This window comes from Armigeres subalbatus, chromosome 2, assembly GCF_024139115.2.
Source record: "Armigeres subalbatus isolate Guangzhou_Male chromosome 2, GZ_Asu_2, whole genome shotgun sequence".
Classification (NCBI taxonomy): Eukaryota; Metazoa; Arthropoda; class Insecta; order Diptera; family Culicidae; genus Armigeres; species Armigeres subalbatus.
In genome coordinates this window covers 421,643,886-421,665,064 of record NC_085140.1, presented here as the reverse complement: position 1 = coordinate 421,665,064, position 21,179 = coordinate 421,643,886, and the positions used below count along the sequence as shown (strand labels likewise).

General features: G+C 42.4%; 1 protein-coding gene across 14 annotated transcripts in view; it reads left to right on the top strand.

Annotated features, from left to right (window-relative positions):
• The window catches only part of LOC134213465 (protein abrupt-like), a 186,491-nt gene that overhangs the window by 70,002 nt on the left and 95,310 nt on the right, over positions 1-21,179 (top strand). For all 14 annotated transcript variants that reach the window (XM_062692542.1, XM_062692539.1, XM_062692538.1 and 11 more), the window contains exons 3-7: positions 12,127-13,094; positions 16,792-16,907; positions 17,052-17,268; positions 17,362-17,685; positions 17,805-18,009. In XM_062692542.1, coding sequence (XP_062548526.1) covers positions 12,468-13,094; positions 16,792-16,907; positions 17,052-17,268; positions 17,362-17,685; positions 17,805-18,009 — 1,489 coding nt within the window. In that variant the 5' untranslated portion in view covers positions 12,127-12,467. The remainder of the gene's footprint in view (positions 1-12,126; positions 13,095-16,791; positions 16,908-17,051; positions 17,269-17,361; positions 17,686-17,804; positions 18,010-21,179) is intronic.

Below are 21,179 nucleotides of genomic sequence, written 5' to 3'. Positions count from 1 at the left end.
TTGAATGGCAGATTGTGATAGCGGTTTCAATTTCTGGGAAATTCAGATGTTGACTCCAGAAAGAACCAAATTGCCGTCAATTACTGTTATTGACGTTTTCATAAATGTTATTGAAGGTCTTCGTCGATTGTGGATAGCGGATAGTGAACAATTGAAGAATGAAACGAACGAGTAATGATTATTTTGAGTCCTCAAACCCCAAGTACTATTTGTTTATTAAACCAAAATGGTTGCTTTAGGGCCAATCCGTACCTCATCTATGTTGAAACCTTTGTTATTTCCAATTTAACAGATTAACAAAAGATTTCGGCAATACGTAATCACAGTATTGCGTACTAGTTCCAACAGCATCTCGGTGATTTGATGCAACAAATCCGATTTAGCACCTGCCATTGCATCTTCTCCCCTAACGAAGCTAACGAACAATCAAACCGCGGAGCAAGTCACATTCAAAATTTGCTTCATCACTGCCCACTACGTACGTACCGGCTTACATTAACGCCTATCAAAACCATATCGAAATTGAGATTTTTTTCTCTTCGAAAACGAATCTCCTACCCCGGACACCGTCCAACCGGGCCTCAAACTTCCAAGATCACGTAAACGACTCAATGTGTCCAGTAAATACAATAATACAAACACTCACACTTTAACCGTCCGTAGTTACACATGGCGCGCTAATTAATCTTCAATACTTTTTTTTAATTACCAATCAAATTCGGACCAATTCGAACCGTTGGTTTGTTGGGTTGTTTTGGTTGGTGATGGTGATGGTGGTGGCAAGTACGAACGACGAAGATCAATCTGGGTAGCGTTTTTGTTTGCGTAATAATGTTTGAAATTGAAATTTAACACGAACGTCGTCACCGCCATCGTCTTCGTCTCAATGGGTCGCCATTGCATTGGTGTTGCGTTTCGCTTTTGCGATTGCCTACTCGATTGGAAAGTTTGTTTTCGGGAAATTTGCGCAATATCTACCAACCTTAAATTGTACGAGATTGACTTTTTTTTACTTCTGCGTTAATTTGACCGACAGGGGATGTGAATGAATGGTTGAATTAACCTTGAAGGTAGTTGCTTCAGAACATCTCTTATTATTGTAAAAACAGACAAGTCATATGCGATGCACATTTTTAAATAAATTTTACGATCTTAAAAGACGAATCCAACAGAAAACAAAACATGAAATTAGCGTATTAATTGTAATTACTTTTATTAGCCGTCTTTATTAGTCTGTTTACTCTCACAAGTGGAAACAGACCCAGGATGGAGGCTGAAAGTCAGTTCGAAAAAGGAGATGTTCTCGCGTGTGCATTCACATGTGGAACAAGATTTTCGAATTAGCGCAATTTCACATAATTGCAATTTATATATTTTTGGCAGGTTATGATCTGCAGGTGTCTGTACCAGTGGTTGTCAATCTTTTCGAATGGGATGAATTTGATAAAACATTGTGTTCTCAGTTGAATAATGTGGTCATCAGAATTAAAGCTCCTGGAATAATATTCCAGCTAGCCTCCCTAGATACTCGCTGTCAGTTTCATTTGGATTTTTGTTACGCGTGAGATCTATATGAAACACCACAGGTACCACCGTCTGATGCCATTCGGGCACCCAAGATATTGGAAACTTTCAACATTCTCCACTGATTGCCCAACTACTGTGTCTAAAGTGTCGCCGTGTTCACATCCAACGATTTGGTTTTGTTGACGTTGATGACTTAACATACGGAAGAAGAGCACTTGGCGAGGTCGTTGAGCTTACTCTACACATCAGAGCGTCGTTATGCAATAATAACGGTGATAGAATGCATCCGTGCCTTACACCAGCTTCGACCCAGATAGGGTCGAATAAGACCCAATTGAACAGCACTCTACACGAGAAGTCTGCGTACTGTGCCTCGATGAGGCCGATGATTTTCTCAGGAACTCCCTTGCGTCTCAGTTTTTTCGTAGTTAATGAATACCAAGTAAAGGGTCTCTTGGAATTCGTTGACCTACTCCAGAATGATACGAAGCGTGACGATGCTCCACATAGGATCTTCCGTACGGAATTCGGCCTGCTGCCGCCGGAGAGTCGCATAGATCTTCTTCTGAATCCTGACTAGGATTTTTGCGTAAAACTTTGATAACGGCACACAGCAGCATAATGCCTCGCCAGTTATCGCATACAGTCATGTCACCCTTTATGTGCTCCTTCACTACGATACCTTGCCGCTCGAGTCGACACGGGAAAGTTGCGGTGTCCCAGATATTACGAATATAAACTTGATGCAGTAGTTGAGTTGGATGCCACGGGGTCCAGCGCCTTGAACATCTCGGCTGATAAACGATCAACCCCTGGGCTGTTTGGATCTCTGGCAGTGATGGAGCCTCACTATACGCGAGTTATACGTCGGATTATAGGCAGATCTGGCTGGCACTTGAAAAAGTAGTTTGAAGTGCTCGAACCAGCGTTTCAGGTGGTCCGTTGAGAAGGCGTCTTTTACAGGCATCGTTGCATTCATTTTGCCCGCTTAAGGGTCATGAGATATCGTAGAGGTGCCGAATGTCCTCGGTTGCTGTGGCTATCTCCCCTTCGTCGGCCAGAGAGTCCGCCCACGATCACTTGTCCCGTCGACATGAGCGTTCCACTTGCTTCTCCAGAGCTTAGTATCGTTAACGGGGTGAGAATTTGGCTCCTCTGGTTTTTGTTCGCTCTATCGCGGCTTTGGCTTCTCTTCGCTCCTCTATCTTCCTCCAAGTTTCATATGTGATCCACTGTTTTCTGCGGATGCGCAGTTCGCTGGTGGCGATGAAGGCATTCTTGGAGGCGGTCCATTGGTCTACGCTGCTTCCTTCCGGAATACCTCCTGCACATGTCTCCAGTTCTTCAACAAAAGACCCTTTCACCGTGTTGAACCGTCGATCAACTCTCTCCTCCTGCTGATGAATCCACGCAATGCGCAGGCATATTTCGCCGATGAGAAGATGTGGTTTTTTCAATAATTCCTCGTTAAAGTTAGACATAACCAAATAAAAATGGAACCACGTACCTAGTTTTGATAGAACTACTACTCAGTGAATCCAACAGGCCAACACTTAACAATCAATTATCTAAATTTGTCGATAAAATAAGATTGAATGTCGATTAAATGTCGATAAAGCAAAGCTACCTGCATTTAAGCGTAGATACGTCTCAACGTCATCAGAAAACGCATCAGAAAAGTATTGATAAGATAATTATTTGCAATGTCTTCACTTAGCATAAGACGAATTCGTACAATTCCATTAAATTCCACCACTTGATTGTTCCTCTGACAGATACGCAATTCGGCCTCAATAGTAAGACCGTCTTCAGAGTCACGTACTTGACACGACTTCTGAAATCTGAAGTCGAAAAGAATTGCGAAAAGAAGAAATCTATTATTATTATAACTGATGAAAAATGCCTCTATCTGGCTGCACTACCATTCAAGGCTCCAAGACACGATGTACGTTGGATCACATCCGTAAGACCAGTGCGTCAATGCCAAATTAGTTGTGATGCGGCTCTAAACAAAAATAGTCAACATGTGATCCCACCACGACAGGACAGAATATGTTTTTGGTTGCCATCTCAGTATTAATGGCGTAGGCCTACCCATCGCCTAAAAGATCACATATCCGGAGGAGAACTTTACGAACATTGTTATTTTTAATGAACTGCCATCTATAATGAGTAAAGAATAATCTATCAAGATTTTCAAAGGTATAATGTAAAACAAAAATTAATTTGTTGTATAGTTTCATATGGAACCTACAAAATTTTTGCACTTCTATGCACGCAATTGTCAACAGATTCTTATTTTTTTATAGTCTTCAATGTATTAAAATGCAGCAAAATTTGTATCATTTATTATCTTTTAGAATAATTACCATGATAATTTTGGAAACCGTTACTGCAAAGGCCTTATGACCTAAACCTACTAGTTCTAGAATATCACTGTGAGACATGTCAAATATTTCAACATAATTGTTTGCTTTGCTTGAACTCAGCAGGATGACCTGAACTTGATCTGAATCACGCATTTACGCTTCTTCATTTCATGATTGTAGATCTGACGACCTAATCTCAAAAACAATTCAGATGACCTAGCATTGAATTGCAAGACAAAACGTCTATTTTTTTTTGGCAGGCATCTGAGGATCTGTTGAGAAGGGTTATAACTAATACCACCTAAAATTTTTATTCGTCAATTGGTGAACGGTCCTAGGAGAGACGTTTCTGCTACGCTAACGAAAGCATCAGCTGTGCAACATAAATTTAGCGAAATTTTAAGATTTTTTTAGATTCCGCATATGACTTGTAACCGGTTGAGACTTACTTCTAGTGTAGGTGTGGCAATCCAAGATCGACTCGGTGGGCCGATTCAGATATTCTTGTTCCTTATCCTGGCTCACGTCTCTGTATTGCAACGAAAACATTGGGTCGCATTACGTTTTTTTATTGATTTGTTCAAATGCGCTCCTCGGCAATATCCCCTGCGGGTTATGTCCGGCGTGTTTGCTTGAGATTTCTTCTAAAATTCTCGGATCGCGATCTCGCGGCGATGCACAATAAACTCTTTTTATCGTGATTTCCACAAGGTTTTCTTACCACGTTTTTCTCATATCAGGTTGTTTGTTTTCGATCGACGGAGAGCCAACCGAGGAGTCAACGCTTCTGTATAACGTTCTCAATATATTTATCATCGATAATTGTTAAAAAGTTTAGAACTATCCAATCCCATGCGTGCATCGCAAGCACAGACATCAAAATTGAGCAACTTGCGGGTTTGCCTACAATTGAGATAAGACATCGCTGAGATCTGGCGTAACCGAATATCATCAGTATCGGTGGTGGCCTCCCAGAGGTTGCTGCTGAGAATTCAACTTCAACGATTGTGTCTGCTGCAGTATAGCGAGAAATCATCGTGTGATCGGCCAGCAGCAGCAGCACTCAAGGGATACTTTCTTGCAAGTTTTGAGCTGGCTGCATGGTTGAAAAGTAATCGGCCCTTGCCATGACCAAACTATGTACATAAGAAAAGGAGAGAGTAAGAGTAAATCGAACTTTTAAAAAATACCATTTTATGCGAGAGGTAGCCGAATCACAAGTCGAAGGGAGACGCTGAAAAATTTTATTCGCAAAGATGGCGTCTATTGCGTTTCAGTGCAAATCATCGATTGACGTTGGCTTCAGTAGCAGTGAAGTAAATTTTTTCACAAGATTCAGATTTTGTTGCTGTTAGTGACTGGAAAGGTCTATTTTTGAAAATAAATCGGTTCTTTACGGACCCTATTATTTTATTCAGAAGAATGTTTGGCCGAAACGAATTTTCTTCAAAGTGCACAACATGATCGCTTGGAGGCGGTAGAAAATTGCCGTCGGTAGCAGAATAAGTTTTGATTACAAATACCATTCATTACGTATAGCTACATATTTGAGTTTTTATAAATAGTTTTTTACAGGAAATGTTGGTAAAAATTCTACTTAAACAACGTTTTATAGATGATGAGGCCGGTGTTAAAGTAATATTTATCTTTGGTGAGCCTGGGTTCCTCCAATCGGCGTGCTTGACGAATTTCATTCAATAGAAAAGTAATTCCATGGACTTCTGCACATCAGCCCAATGTTGACCTTTAAGCATGGTCGTATAATATTATTTCTAGCTAGATTTTTCTCGTGAGTACAAGGCTTTCTTTGTTTAATCTCTCATTCGCTAATAGCTAGCCTTGATCTGAAATTCTTTTTCCTATTTTTTTATTTCTTCTTAACCTCTCTAATAAATCACATGATTCGGAAGAGCTTCCAAATAATTTGGAAACATAAAATTTATTGATATTATGCGAATTATGAAAATACTTTGAGTTGTACAATGAGACAAGCGACATGGGATAAACCGTCACCAATCATCAGTTATAAATGTTAGTGCAATTCTATTGATGGAAAAAAAATTTTGAAAAAAATATACTCGTTGGTAAATCAACATTGAACAGATGCCAGCGAAAGTGGTACATGTTATATTGAGTAAATTTTCCAGGAGACGCATTTTCCCAAAAACATCGAATAATAAATTTATATTTGCAATTTTGCGCAACTAAACTGTACCAACATGTTATGACTGATGTGCCTAAAGATAATAGTGAAAAATAAGCATGAGTTTATGACGAATTTCAAGTTTATTGGAGCAAATTTCGCATGTACCACTATTAATGGGAACAAATGGAAACAGAAACCGAAAAACATTGACAGTAAAAGTGGTACATGTACATTTTTAAAATCATTCTAAGTGGCACTAAACTATCTTGAAATTCACAATAGGATTAAAATCTCACAATAGGATTAAACAGTCATATTGCCGAATTTTCTTTTACATAAGCTGATTTTAGTGGGTGGAACTGTACATGTACCACTTTTTCTGGCAACGAAATTGCCATTGTGATATATACCAGAAAATAAAATGTGTATATCTCCAGATTTAGTTGACAAAAATCACTTTTTCGTTATTCCCTTACTAGAGCTTTGCAAATAGAAGCCGTTGGTGTAAAAAACTCAAAATTGGCAAAAATGGTTTATGTACCACTTTCGCTGGCACCGGTTCATTTAACAAAGTTCAAAAATATGTACCTAGATGATTAAAAGAACGTGCTTAATCTTATAAATTACATAAAACTCAATATTTTTTCTATGTTGAACATTGCACTATGCTGCTTATGATCGTATATTTGTAACATTTGCATTTTGGTTGATTTTGTAAATTGTTTGTCATCCTCCCCCACAAACTCAATCATTTCCAGCTTACCTCAGGTAAGCAGGATAGTAAAGCCTTTTTTACTGTTGTGGGATTAGATGCAGTAAATTGTGCTTTCTGAACGATTCACAAGCTTTTTACAAAATGAACAAAAGTGTGAGTGTTCCAAATATGCTATTATGGGCAGTAATGGTCCATGATACAGATTTACGCGGACCATTCTACGCCAAATCTAAATTATTTTAAAAAAATGTGTTCTACAAAGTTCATCGGAACAGTAAAATCACCATGATGCTATCAAAGAACAGGGTGGCCGATAATATTAAAAAAAAAATTGCGGAGTACTGAAATGCAATTTTTTACAAAGTTGTAGCGCAGCTTATTCCAACAAATTTTGCTAAAAAAACATATTCTGTAGCTCTTAAGATAGCTGAATAAGAGCAATTTTACCTTCTTGAATTAAGGCCTACACGCAGTACAGCGGAACGGCGACGGAAATGGCAGGATTGACAGTTAGCCCATATATTTTCTGTCAAATTTTCCGTTTCCGTCGCCGTTCCACCGAATTGCATTTGGGGCTTTAGGGTATTCCTTAAAAAAACAGTATTTTTGATTTACTTTTCATGTTTTCAATTTTTCGGAAAAGTCGTACTCGGGTGAATTTTAGAGTTAAATATTGCTACACGGCATTTGAAAGTGCAGCTCATATTCTTTTTTTTTTCATTTGATATAGGGAGACGGCAGGTATTTTCGTCTGTTCGTCATAGTCTCGAAAACCAATAAAAGAGACGCTTTTTTGTAAAACTCATACGTACCAAATCGTAAACTCAGGAGAAACGTTCTGCTATAGTGGAGTTCTAGCAAATGTACGTTGCTTTCGTTGGTTTTAGCCCCTATGACGATGGACGGAAATACCTGCCGTGTCCCTAACTCCGCAAAGAAAAAAGATACAGACAATATTCTTACTGAAAAACACACGTGTTGAAAAGCCCAAAAGTGACATTCGTGACACAATTTGTACTCGTTTTATTATTATCATCCTACTGCAAGATTTACGAGAAAAGATGCACTTTCTGTCAAAACTATTCTTTTAAGAAAAAAATGTTCTACAAAGTTGTTCAGGATACTTGTGCCCTTGCTATAGAGTTATAAAAAATATGGTGTCCAATTTTATAAGAATGTGAAAAAAATAATATTTTTATTTTGCGGAATATTAACATGAAATGTTATACAAAACTGTAGTACAGCTTATTACAAACAACTTTGCTATATATTTTTTTTCTGTAGCTTGAAGTTCACTGATTTATGGCAATTTTACTTAATACGATTAGGGTGTCCATTAGGGTGGCTCAAATTAGTATGGGAAAAACTTTTTTCAATTTTTTTGATGGGCCGCCCTCTTATTCGGTTCTATTTGTTGCCCTGATGCTCTGGACAAAATTTCAGCTGAATCGGTCAATGTTTGGGCGGTGCTAAACTCATTGGAAGTTTATATGAAAAAATGTATGCAGAAACATCCAAAAACAGTGATTTGCAGTTGCACGGAACAACTTACGAAGAAGAACTATGATACTCATTCAGATCTTGAAGAATTTAATACTGAATGTTATGCAGAAAACCGCGAAAAGATTAGAGTTTGCCCGGCATTTCTCTGAAGTAGGGTTTGAGCATATTTCGTTTCTTTTACCTTTGAAAGGAAATAAATTCACCCTTACAACACTCCAGTAAAATGCTAATATCTTTGCCTAATAAACTCTAATCTTCTCGCGGTTTTCAGCATAACATTCTGTATTTAATTCTACAAAAACTTAATGAGTATCATTGTCCTTGATTGTAAATTGTGCCGTCCAACTGCAAATCACTGTTTTTGGATGTTTCTGCATATATTTTTCCATATAAACTTCCAACGAGTTTAGCACCGCCCAAACGTTGACCGATTTGGCTGAAATTTTGTCCAGAGCATCAGGGCAACAAATAGAACACAATAAGAGGGCGGCCAATAAAAAAATTTGAAAAAGTGTTTTTTGAGCCACCCTAGTGTCCATCAAAAAACAATATTTTTGATCTGTTCATTTTATTTTGGGTTTTTTTTACAAATGTCACCTTCTGGAGACTTTTGGAGCTTTTCAAGGCGCGTGTTTTGCTATTAGAACGATTTCTGCTTCTTTTTCTTTTGTTGAGTTAAATCAATTTATTTGAAATAAAAATATAATATTAGTCAAATTGGTAAAACTTGAGATAAAAAAAATAACACTTATCCAATTTTTTACCATTGTTAACAATATGAGCTGCTCTTTCAAAACCCATGTAAAGATATTTTTAGTTTGTTTCAATCAAAGATATCAATTTAAAAAAAAACGTAATTTTGGCGTAAAAAAGATTATAACTTTTGATTGGCAAAAGTTGTTGAGCATATTTTTACATCAAAAGATGCATTTTAAAAAGTCTAAAAGTCGCACGACTTAGACTTTTAAAATAAAAATAGTAGACAAAAAATAATGTTTTTTTTTTGACAGTCACCCTATTCTTTGATGCCACCATTGATGATGGCCTTTCTCTTTCGATCAACTTTGTAGAACAACATTTTTTCTTTTCTAAAAAATATAGTTTTGGTGTAAAATGCATCTTTTCGCGTAAAACTGGATCTTGGACCATAGTGCATTGAAGTCATCGAAAAATATGCAAACAATCCTATTAAATAACAAAGACTCCCAATACAGTAAAGAAAGACGTGAGTCCTAGGTCAAAATCTGTAAATAAAGAATGTTTGTTTAAGTATTTTGCCAAAGTGAAACAGTGCGAAGTATGTTTCAATATTTAACAACCCCTGGACCCCATTCATGGCGCGTTGTTTCCCATTCATGAACGCTGTAGGTACTTGCAAGTTCGGTGCCCTTACAGGAGAAGAGTGTGTGCATCTCAAGTCTCAAATCATAAAGTGTTCAGCAACAATTTGGTCAATTTTCTGGACTGTGGCCTTTTCCCTTAACCGGCGAATGGAGTCAGGTCCATCCCGGCGGCGCCTCGAGAAGCATCGCCGGGAAAGACGCAGACCGAAAGCGCGAGAGAGAGGATGTAACGTATTAACAAAAATTGTGATGATTCGCCGTGTTTTTCCTGCAATAAAAATTGAAATTAAAATCTCGCGCGAACAGCTGCCAAGTACCTTCGAGGGCCTGGTTGGAACGAGGCGTCGCCTATCGTTACGAAGCACCCAGCGCCAAACATGTGTAATTGTTTTTTGTCAGTTCTTGAACTTCCTGCCTCCCGATGTGATGTTACTCCGTCGCATTCTCCCCTCGCTTTTCCTCCTCGGGGGTAATTCGAAAATTATTCACGCCTTAAACGACACGGACAGTCAGAGTCAGACGCAAACGGATGATGCCCGATGTTGTTACTGTTGAGGAGCGTTCAGTAGCGAAGTGTGCGGTTTTTTATTGTGCGCTCAAGTCGAGAAAACAATTTCTGTTTTCCATATAAATTATGAGAGCAATTATTGCTTCGGGTGTACACACATGAAGCAAAGCACTCTCGCACGCAAGATTATTCCCAGCGCGCTTGTTTTGGAGCACCGCACAACTCCCTCGTCTCCGGGACGTTCGGCAACGCAACAGAACAGCAACAGCGGCCTCGTCGATCATATTGTACATATGTTTTCAGTTTATTTTTAAATTTATCTCATTTGCGTGTCACTTGGTTTGGATTGCGTTGGGAGGCACCCTCGCGTCGTCATCGTCGTCGCGACGTTCCATCGTGAAACACGTTTGATATACGTTAAAACTTTTTCATCTTTGAGCCATAAACAGGCGTGGTGAGGGTGGGATAACACGACATCACAGTCAAGCTACCGTGAAGTATGTCTTTTACCCAGAGCTCCCGTGGTTAATTCTGGAGGAATCACTTTCAACATGAACTGGATGTGATTAGTGTAATTATAAAAAATGTGAAATTCTCGTTTGGTAGATGTGCTGACTCATATAGGAACCCGATAACAGCTAACTGTAAATCCAAAGATTTTCGTCAACTTTAGAATACAACACTACCGTTTTCAACATATAATCTGTATAGCAGTTCAACTCGCCAACATCATTCCTCAATAAACCGTCAAATTTAATTTCCCATAAATCATTTAGTCAAGCCTCGAATCCACATAAACTCCTTCTACAATGCACCCGTACGATATATAATAGCAAATCATAAGATGAAAAAGTTCCCTTCAAATTGCATTCACAGATTAATATTTATTCTGCTCGCCCTCCCCAGTTTCAAAACAGAAGCCTTTCCCTTCTCCCCCAACAAACCCCCCAAATTCAGTTCCCAAAACCAACATTTAACGATTCAGTCCCATTTGCGCACTCATACAGTTGGGAGAATCTCTCGTTGTCGACGACGAAACTCACTCGTTAAAAAGCATTAATCTTTATTATTTTGATCTAGACCCACTCACTCACCCACCACCAACTAACACATGCAAATGTGGTACGACCCAGCACAGGATTCGACCGAATGAAGTTCTGCGAATTTTCCGCCCATACATGCCTACCCTTCCGCATAAAGTGCCACCTTAATGGTCCACTCTTCTAATGGTCTGCACTGGTATTGGTGGCCGCCACCTTCACGGGAAAACTACCACATCGTGCTATCAGCAGCATGCACCACTATGTTCTATTCTCACTTTTATCATCATAATAAATACAGAAGTGGGGCGACTCGGTTGTGGGGGCAGGAGTGAGATTTTCCTCTCTTTCTCTCGTGGTTTGTAGTTTGCTTTGCGATGATTTTCTATCTGAGTGACTCGACCGCAATTTCCCATGCACTAAGTGCATAGAGCGCAATGTTTACCTAACTTGAAATAGTTAGAACAGCTGAAACAATAAAAATTTGTGTGATAGGCGACATATCGATAATGCCATATTTTCGCACAGAAATGTGATCTTCACCGATCCCCTTATTCATCAACATCATTACCAATGCCGATACTAGGAGGTGAAATTGGTTTCATTTGAAATCAAACGGCATTTATATGCAAGATTGTCGGAAAATAAGAAAAGCATAGTTAAAATCAATTATCCAAAACAACTGCTGATAGACTTCAAATCATAATAAATACATATATTTGCTCAGCCCCTACACTGCCTATGATGTGCATTAAAAGCGCCTGCGTTTTCTGGTTCATTCTAAAAACACCAAACCTTACAGTAGGAAGGAGAAATTGAATTATGTTGCCAAAAAAATGCACCACTGTACTCTCTGATGCTGCCCTACTACCCATTCAAACTCAGTGCACTCTGTATATAGAAAACCCGTGCATTAGTATTTGTCCGGGATATTAATCAAGTTTTTGCACCCTTTTCTTTCCATCTCTATTGCAGATTCCGTCCCTTGTTTTTTCGAGTGGAAACCCTCGTACCCGTGCCACGCGCGCTCTTCAACAAGCACTACCCGAATCGCAAATATGGATTTCCAACGAAAGTTTAAATGATCTCAAACCAAAACAAAACAAAGTCAAATCGTAAACTACTACCTCTCTCAGGGAAAAGAAAAGAAACTAAACAGAGCTGTTAAGCAACATTATATAAGCAAGAAGACAAGACAACTAAGAAGCAAGATAAAATTGCACTCATTGTTGCTAGGAAAAGCCCACCAACAGAAGCAGCCTTCCAGCATCGAGCGAGCCGAGTGAGCGATAAGTTCGCATTCACCAATGAATTGAATGACGACAGCAACCGTCGCGATCCAGCCGAGTGAGAAATTGAGTCGTTTTCCGGCGACCTCGTCGAGGACGTCGCCGTCGTCCACCATGAATGAAACACAGCAAATGCACGCCACGGACAGCAGCCAACAGCAGCAGGGCAACAGCAATGCCAGCAGCATACACAATAACAACAACAACATCAACAGCAGCACGGGCAAGAACAGAGGCAGCAGCAACAGCGATGTCAAGATGGAGCACCACTTTCACCTACTGCAGAGGGAACGTGAACACCAGCAGCAGCAACAGCGAGAACGAGACCAGCAGCGCGAACAGCAGCAGCAGCAACACCACCAGCAGCAGTCCTCGTCGTCGGCGTCGGCGACAATGGCGCAAAGCCACCACCAGCGGGAACAGCGCGCCGAACGCGAACGGGAACGGGAACGGGACCTGCATCGGGAACAGCGCGAACAGCAGCAGCACCCGCACCGGCCGTTCTCGCCGACCCCCTCCGAGCAGCAGCAGTATGCCCTCAAATGGAACGACTTCCAGTCGTCGATTCTTTCCTCCTTTCGGCACCTGCGGGACGAGGAGGACTTTGTCGATGTGACGATTGCCTGCGAACAGCGGTCGTTTACCGCCCACAAGGTGAGTGTGGTTGGTTGCTCTGAATTATATGGGCCGGGATGGTGGGTTCCGGGGAGGGTGGGCACCGAGCGGGGGGATGTTTGTTCATTTCTGCATCGTCACGGTCATCGTCGTGAGGATTCAATGGGTAAGGATGTGAGATGTTTTCGTTTCCAATCACGGGTGCCTGTGGTAATGATGAAGATATGATTTAATGCAGTTTAAGACAGCGTTTGAACATCGGACATTCAATATTCTGACTCCAATGGACCCTTTTGGCTTGTTTTTTTAATATTGAATTTTCCAATAATTCACGAATATTTTTTGTATGATTTTTTTTCAAACCCAGTGGTTATACAAAAAAGTTATTTGTTTCAATTATAAAATTTTACATCTGGATACTGATATCTATTTCAATCCTTCAATATGCAAAATCTAATTCAATTACAAATTATGGTTTAGCGCAGAGGTTCTCAACCTTTTTCTTGAGCGGTACCCCTTCGCACTTTTGCATTAATTGAGGTATCCCCTATTGTTTTACTATGAATGAAAATAAGTGTAACTCATAAGATGAAACTGGAAATTAACGGGATATATGACTCTTCATAAAGTTGGCTGAAACTTTCATTATTCTCAGCTCTTGAAGAGAGGCTTTCGAGCCTTTTGAAAGGTGGCTTTCGAGCCACTTAAAAGTAGGCTTCTAAGCATCTTGAAATGACGCCTTTAAGTCTCTTGAACGTAGGCTTTCAAGCCTCTAAAAAGATGAGCCCTTGAAGAGAGGCTTCTGGCCCTCTTGAAAGGAGGCTTCCGGGCCTCTTGAAAGGAGGCTTCCGGCCCTCTTGAAAGGAGGCTTCCGGCCCTCTTGAAAGGAGGCTTCCGGGCCTCTTGAAAGGAGGCTTCCGGGAATCTTGAAAGGAGGCTTGCGGGCCTCTTGAAAGGAGGCTTCTGGGTATCTTGAGAGGAGGCTTGCGGGCCTCTTGAAAGGAGGCTTCCGGGCCTCTTGAAAGGAGGCTTCCGGGCCTCTTGAAAGGAGGCTTCCGGGCCTCTTGGAAGGAGGCTTCCGGGCCTCTTGGAAGGAGGCTTCCGGGCCTCTTGGAAGGAGGCTTCCGGGCCTCTTGGAAGGAGGCTTCCGGGCCTCTTGGAAGGAGGCTTCCGGGCCTCTTGGAAGGAGGCTTCCGGGCCTCTTGGAAGGAGGCTTCCGGGCCTCTTGGAAGGAGGCTTCCGGGCCTCTTGGAAGGAGGCTTCCGGGCCTCTTGGAAGGAGGCTTCGGGCCTCTTGGAAGGAGGCTTCCGGGCCTCTTGGAAGGAGGCTTCCGGGCCTCTTGGAAGGAGGCTTCCGGGCCTCTTGGAAGGAGGCTTCCGGGCCTCTTGGAAGGAGGCGTTCGGGCCTCTTGAAAGGAGGCTTCCGGGCCTCTTGAAAGGAGGCTTCCGGCCTCTCTTGAAAGGAGGCTTCAGGCCTCTTGACAGGAGGCTCCCGGGCCTCTTGAAAGGAGGCTTCCTGGCCTCTTTACAGGAGGCTTCTGGGCCTCTTGAAAGGAGGCTTCGGGCCTCTTGAAAGGAGGCTTCAGGCCTCTTGAAAGGAGGCTTGGGCCTCTTGAAAGGAGGCTTCCGGGCCTCTTGAAAGGAGGCTTCGGGCCTCTTGAAAGGAGGCTTCGGGCCTCTTGAAAGGAGGCTTCCAGGCCTCTTGAAAGGAGGCTTCAGGCCTCTTGGAAGGGGGCTTCCGGGCCTCTTGAAAGGAGGCTTCCGGGCCTCTTGGAAGGAGGCTTCCGGGCCTCTTGGAAGGAGGCTTCCGGGCCTCTTGGAAGGAGGCTTCCGGGCCTCTTGGAAGGAGGCTTCCGGGCCTCTTGGAAGGAGGCTTCCGGGCCTCTTGGAAGGAGGCTTCCGGGCCTCTTGGAAGGAGGCTTCCGGGCCTCTTGGAAGGAGGCTTCCGGGCCTCTTGGAAGGAGGCTTCCGGGCCTCTTGGAAGGAGGCTTCCGGGCCTCTTGAAAGGAGGCTTCCGGGCCTCTTGAAAGGAGGCTTCCGGGCCTCTTGAAAGGAGGCTTCCGGGCCTCTTGAAAGGAGGCTTCCGGGCCTCTTGAAAGGAGGCGTCCGGGCGTCTTGAAAGGAGGCGTCGGGGCCTCTTGAAAGGAGGCTTCCGGGCCTCTTGAAAGGAGGCTTCCGGGCCTCTTGAAAGGAGGCTTCCGGGCCTCTTGAAAGGAGGCTTCCGGGCCTCTTGAAAGGAGGCTTCCGGGCCTCTTGAAAGGAGGCTTCCGGGCCTCTTGAAAGGAGGCTTCGGGCCTCTTGAAAGGAGGCTTCCGGGCCTCTTGAAAGAGGCTTCCGGGCCTCTTGAAAGGAGGCTTCGGGCATCTTGAAAGGAGGCTTCCGGGCCTCTTGAAAGGAGGCTTCCGGGCCTCTTGAAAGGAGGCTTCCGGGCCTCTTGAAAGGAGGCTTCAGGCCTCTTGAAAGGAGGCTTCCGGGCCTCTTCAAAGGAAGCTTCCGGGCCTCTTCAAAGGAAGCTTCCGGGCCTCTTAAAAGGAGGTTTCCGGGCTTCTTGAAAAGAGGCTTCCGGGCCTCTTAAAAGGAGGTTTTCGGGCTTCTTGAAAAGAGGCTTCCGGGCCTCTTGAAAGGAGGCTTCCGGGCCTCTTGAAAGGAGGCTTCCGGGCCTCTCGAAAGAAGGCTTACAGGCCTCTTGAAAGGAGGCTTCCGGGCCTCTTGAAAGGAGGCTTCCGGGCCTCTTGAAAGGAGGCTTCCGGGCCTCTTGAAAGGAGGCTTCCGGGCCTCTTGAAAGGAGGCTTCCGGGCCTCTTGAAAGGAGGCTTCCGGGCCTCTTGAAAGGAGGCTTCCGGGCCTCTTGAAAGGAGGCTTCCGGGCCTCTTAAAAGGAGGTTTCCGGGCCTCTTGAAAGGAGGCTAAAACAAGAAATAATGGCTTTTTTGAATGAACGCGTTTGCCTGGCAAAAGGCGAACAGTGGAGAAAAGCGTTTAATTATTTTATAAAATATTCTTTTCGGCTGTATTGTCGATTCGGACATATGGTTCATTCGGGCGAATGGTCCATTCGGATTGGGATTCGAGCCTATGTAATTGGGGTTTGTGATAGAATGACCTAAAATATTTCAAACACGATACTATCTTTTCATAAGAATGCCAGAGCTAATTTTTGAAAAATGACTGATCGCTTTTTAATTGTACATATTGAGGAGGAAGAACTATTTGAATTCATAATAATTGAATATCTCATGTTGTCCGTACACTAATTACGAATGGGCTAATGGGGGGAGGGTGGTTCTGTCACCTTTTTTTTGTCTTTATTAACGAGACTTTCAGCCCAAGGCTGGCTCGTCCCGCGAGTGTCATTTTCTTGCGCTCTCATTATAAACTCCTTACGTAATTATTTTACGGCCCTGAATATGTTGTCCATTTATCTTTATTATTATGTCTGGAAGACATCTGATGTCATTACAGCCAAAGCAAGTAAATCTGGAATTAACTAATTCAAATAATTAATTGAGATTTATAACTGTACCTATATTCAGCAACCAGCTTGGCAAACGTGGAATTCTTCATTTTCACATCGATTTTGTACATTCATCATTCAACACCGAACAACATCCTGCCGAAACCCCTTCGGAAATTCAACAATTTCAATCCAACAACAACCTCCCTACTCGATAATCCCATTAGCTAACTTTTACCCGACCAACGCCCCCCCGTTCACCCCTTCTTCTGTTTCTTCCCACAGGTCGTACTAAGTGCGTGCAGTCCCTACTTTCGCAAGCTGCTGAAGGCGAATCCCTGCGAGCATCCGATTGTCATCCTGCGTGACGTACGCTCCGAGGACATCGAAAGTCTGCTGAGGTAATGACCGACTCCCTCTCCGTTTGGCTCGTTTATCACTCGACAAAACTAAACTAATTAATCCATTTCTATCCCTTTCTACCCCCGCCCCACCGGCACACAATCCTTCAAAACACATCAACAACAAACGACGGCTACGCCCAGATTTATGTACAACGGCGAGGTGCACATCGGACAGGATCAATTAAGCGATTTCCTCAAAACGGCACAATTGCTCCAAGTGCGGGGGTTGGCAGATGTGACGAACCCGGGCCGAACGTCCACCGGCGGCAGTGGCGTTGGGGGCGGCATCGGTGCCTCGGCGGCGCTAAATTCCTCCTCGTTATCGACACCTGCTGTTCAGGAGCTGAAAGCATCACCCGTAATAAAATTCGAATTAAACCGAGCGGCCCACGATAATTAATTCCCTTTCCCATTTGTTCTCATCTCATCTTGCACGTCCCCCCGAAAACAGACTTCGTCATCATTGCCATGGGAACCGCCGGAGGATAGCAGCGGCGCGGTGCCTCCGCCCCAGAAGCGTACCAAAAGCTCCGAACTGTACCGCAAGCAGCACGGGCTCAGCCCGGACGATCCGATCCCACTCGAGCACTACCCCATCGGACAGCACCCGTTGACCCGCGAACGTTCCAAGGACAAGAGCAAGGACCTCCGAAGCAACGCCAGCATCGCCGGAAGCGATTTCGAGGTGCGCGACCGGGACCGCAGTTTGGAGTCGCACCGCGAGTCGCTGCTCTCCCGGGTGCTGGAGGATGGACCTACCCTGTCCGTGCCATCGGTAGGTTTTATTCGTTGGATAATTTAAAAAAAAAAGTCATGGGAAGGGTTTTAGTTATTGTGGAAGATTTCGATTCAAATAACACAAAAATAAAATTGAAATTTGTAATTTGTCAACAGAAACACCCCGACCTGCAATCGCTCCAGAATGCCATCAGCGGTGAGGACTCGAACAGCAGCGACACCGCTGCCTCCGATCACGGTGATGACCTCGAGGGCATCAACGGCAACGTCGAACACACCCGCCCGTCGTTCCCATTCCTCGGCCTGCAGGGCATACCCGGGCTGATACCGGGCCCGTCCGGTATGCACGGGGACAACTTCGGTAAGTCAGAAAAAACACAATCCCAACGTTGAACCCGTTTTCTTCCCGTTCAGATTGCTACTTTGATTTTTGGCTCGTTGTACAGTTGTTATAATAGTTTTCCCGATTCCTTACTCTACTTCAGTACTACTAATAACCCTTTACTTTGAGTTTATGGTTTCCGCGAAGTCTCGTGCAGAGCGGGACTTACGTTTCAGTAGGTTTGAATTATTGAGTTTCTTTTGATTTGATTTCAAACTAAAAACTAATATTTGAAAAATCAGAGTTGTTTGCATTTAGACTTTTCACGGTATTTGTGAACAGTACAACGGATATGGTTTGTGATTGGAAATTCGAAATTTGAACAAACATTAGAGGCAGTTTTATTTTATATTAAACGGTCAAAAAAGTAGATTAGTAAAAGTGAATGAATTTCTAGTCGTGTTATTAAGAATCGTGAAACAAAAATGATTTGAAAAACCATCTGGATTGAATGACGTTGATGACAGTGTGGCGGCGAATAACAGACAAGACGAATGACGAATACCAAAATGAAAGAAAACTGACAATTTATTTTAACAGTTGTACTAAAGAGTTCTAAAAAAGTAACTATAGTTACTTATATTAATACATTTATACATTATATTTATATTTAAATGCTTTTCTTTACTTCTATCTTGATCTAGAATGATTTGTCCCTCGACGTCGATTCGAATAATTGGAAAATTGTTGCTCGAGACATGACAATACTTTTAAGCTTCATTCAAAAAGTCGTCCACAAAAGGTGCAACAGATCGTTTCACAAGACGTTAAAAAATAGCCATTTTACCACTTATGACGCGAAAAGGCCTTTTATCCCCTTCCCCTCACCCAGGAACGAAATATTAGCTACCGCCTGAATTGTCAAAAGTTACAGTGAAAGATTGGCCACACTCGTAGGCCGTCATTACCGAGCGCGTTGAAGTAGATAAGCCTTTTAATGCGAAAAAAACATGTGAGTGTCATCCATATCTCACACAATGGGCCAACATTGTGCGACTGGTCTCCGCCGACATTTCTGGATCCCTTTGAAAATCAAATCAGATGTTGGTAAACAACTCAATTATAACCATAAATTTTACTTTGAGATGTTGGCCGCAAACCATGGCGTCGTGCCGCACCAAACAGCTCCGACACTGAACTTGTTTACATCTGTTGGACAAAGACGAAGCTGGCATTTTTCATACAAGAATCGTCAAAGGACGTAAAAATCAGCTGTTCTTAAACGTATCGTAAAAAGGCCTATTTCATTATTTTATAATACACCTTGTAAATAAAATAAGACCTTGAAAATATTACTGTCTTCAAAAAAAAATCGTTAATTTTTCAAATCGACGTTCAAAACTAATATTGCCTTTCTTGTTGGTAGATTTTCATATATAAATCACACCAAGCTCGAAGGGGCACATAAATTTTAGTTATTAAAATTGGTTCCAAGGAAATTGTAATCAAAAAATGTCATGGACTTTTAGTACACAATCTCAGCACTGAACTTAACCGATTCAATATCACCAAAGGATATTTCCAATCATTGTTCAATGTTTACTCAACATCTTTGCGCTATGCCTTCGAAAGCCCGATAAGCGTTTGTGAAACTCCGGTTCACATCTCGCACAAGAATGGGAAGAATCTTTATAGATTTAGGTCCATCGATGATGATGATAATGATGATGCGCGCATCTCCATTCACATCGTACGCCAGCATCATCCATTGAATGAAAACCGACGACGACGACGACGTCAACGATGGCCACAGCCATCCAAAGATGGACGAAGATGGCATTGTTGATATTGTGCCCGGGCCTTTTCTTCTCCTGGGCTTGCCACCACACTATCAATGGGGAGAGATACGATACCATCGTCGTCGTCGTCCTTGTCGGTGGAGGCTTTCAAAAGAGGAAAACCGGACCAGAATTGGAAATCGGTTTGATTTGAGACGCCTCATTCCGCCGAGTTTTTCCCATCGTTCCCAGACAGATTTTTCACTGCTATCCTACAATAACAAAAAAAGGATTGAATCAGCTGAAGCTAATGCTGATTTTCTTGCAGCTCCCGAGTCCCGATGAAATCTTTCAGTTTTTTCACAATTTCGTTATAAAAACGCTATCAGATTTCGTCAAGGTCAACATTCACCAAAAAAATGTTTGGTGCCTCTAATTGATAAAAATTGAGCAAAAAAATCAAAACAGTTCTGCACTCTAATTTTGATCTGACACTCGCCTGATTGTGGACCAACGTCAGGCTAACATTTTTAAATCTTTTTGAATGTTTGTTTTATTTCATTATTTATTATTGTATTGTTGATTATTTTTTTTAGTGTATCCTCAATGAGCACAAGAATGATTACTACAATGAAGCCAAAAGCATTTTTTGACGCAAAACCAGTCATTTTTTTTAGCTCTAACTATTGTTAAAATTGAAAACAAATTAAAGAAGTACTGGGATTCAATGTTGGTTTACAATCGTCCAATTTTGGGCATCATCAGGTTTTTTTAAACGGTCCACATTACATCATCCAAAAACTGAAATGACAACCATTCAGTATCACAGGAAAGCAAAAAAACACGAAGGAACTTGAGAGGAAAGCTCGCCAGAAAAGAAAAGGAAAGGAGTGTTATATAAACAACATACATTTAATTTTATGTGAGGATTTTTTTACGCCCGCTCCGGGTCCGCTTCTCGTTAAAATGCGTACCATCGACCATCGCCGGCCAGCTTCATCAGTTGCCGGCACCCCAGCACCACCACCACCACCCCGGGGAAAAAGGGATCTAAAGTCAAACCGTACCGATTGAGTGAGAGCAGGTTAGGGGGGTGAGGAGTTAAATCGGAAAGGATTTGGACGTGTATGAACGCCTATCGTCCATAGAAAGATGGCCTAGCCTAGTCCAGCTGGGGAGAGAGAGGCCGAGACCGGGTAGATTCTTTTTTCTTTCAGCTATCCACATTTTCATTCCGGACGGACCAAGATTGAAAGTTTTCGCTTCTTATCTTTGGTGCTCGATTTTCATGAAAGGAAATTTTTCTGTATTGAATATTACACTGTTCCCTAGACCGCTTCTACTGTTTAAGTATTCTTTATTGGAAGCGTGAACAGAAGTCAATTTTAGTACACTTGGAGTGATATATTGTTCGATATGGAACGTACAAAT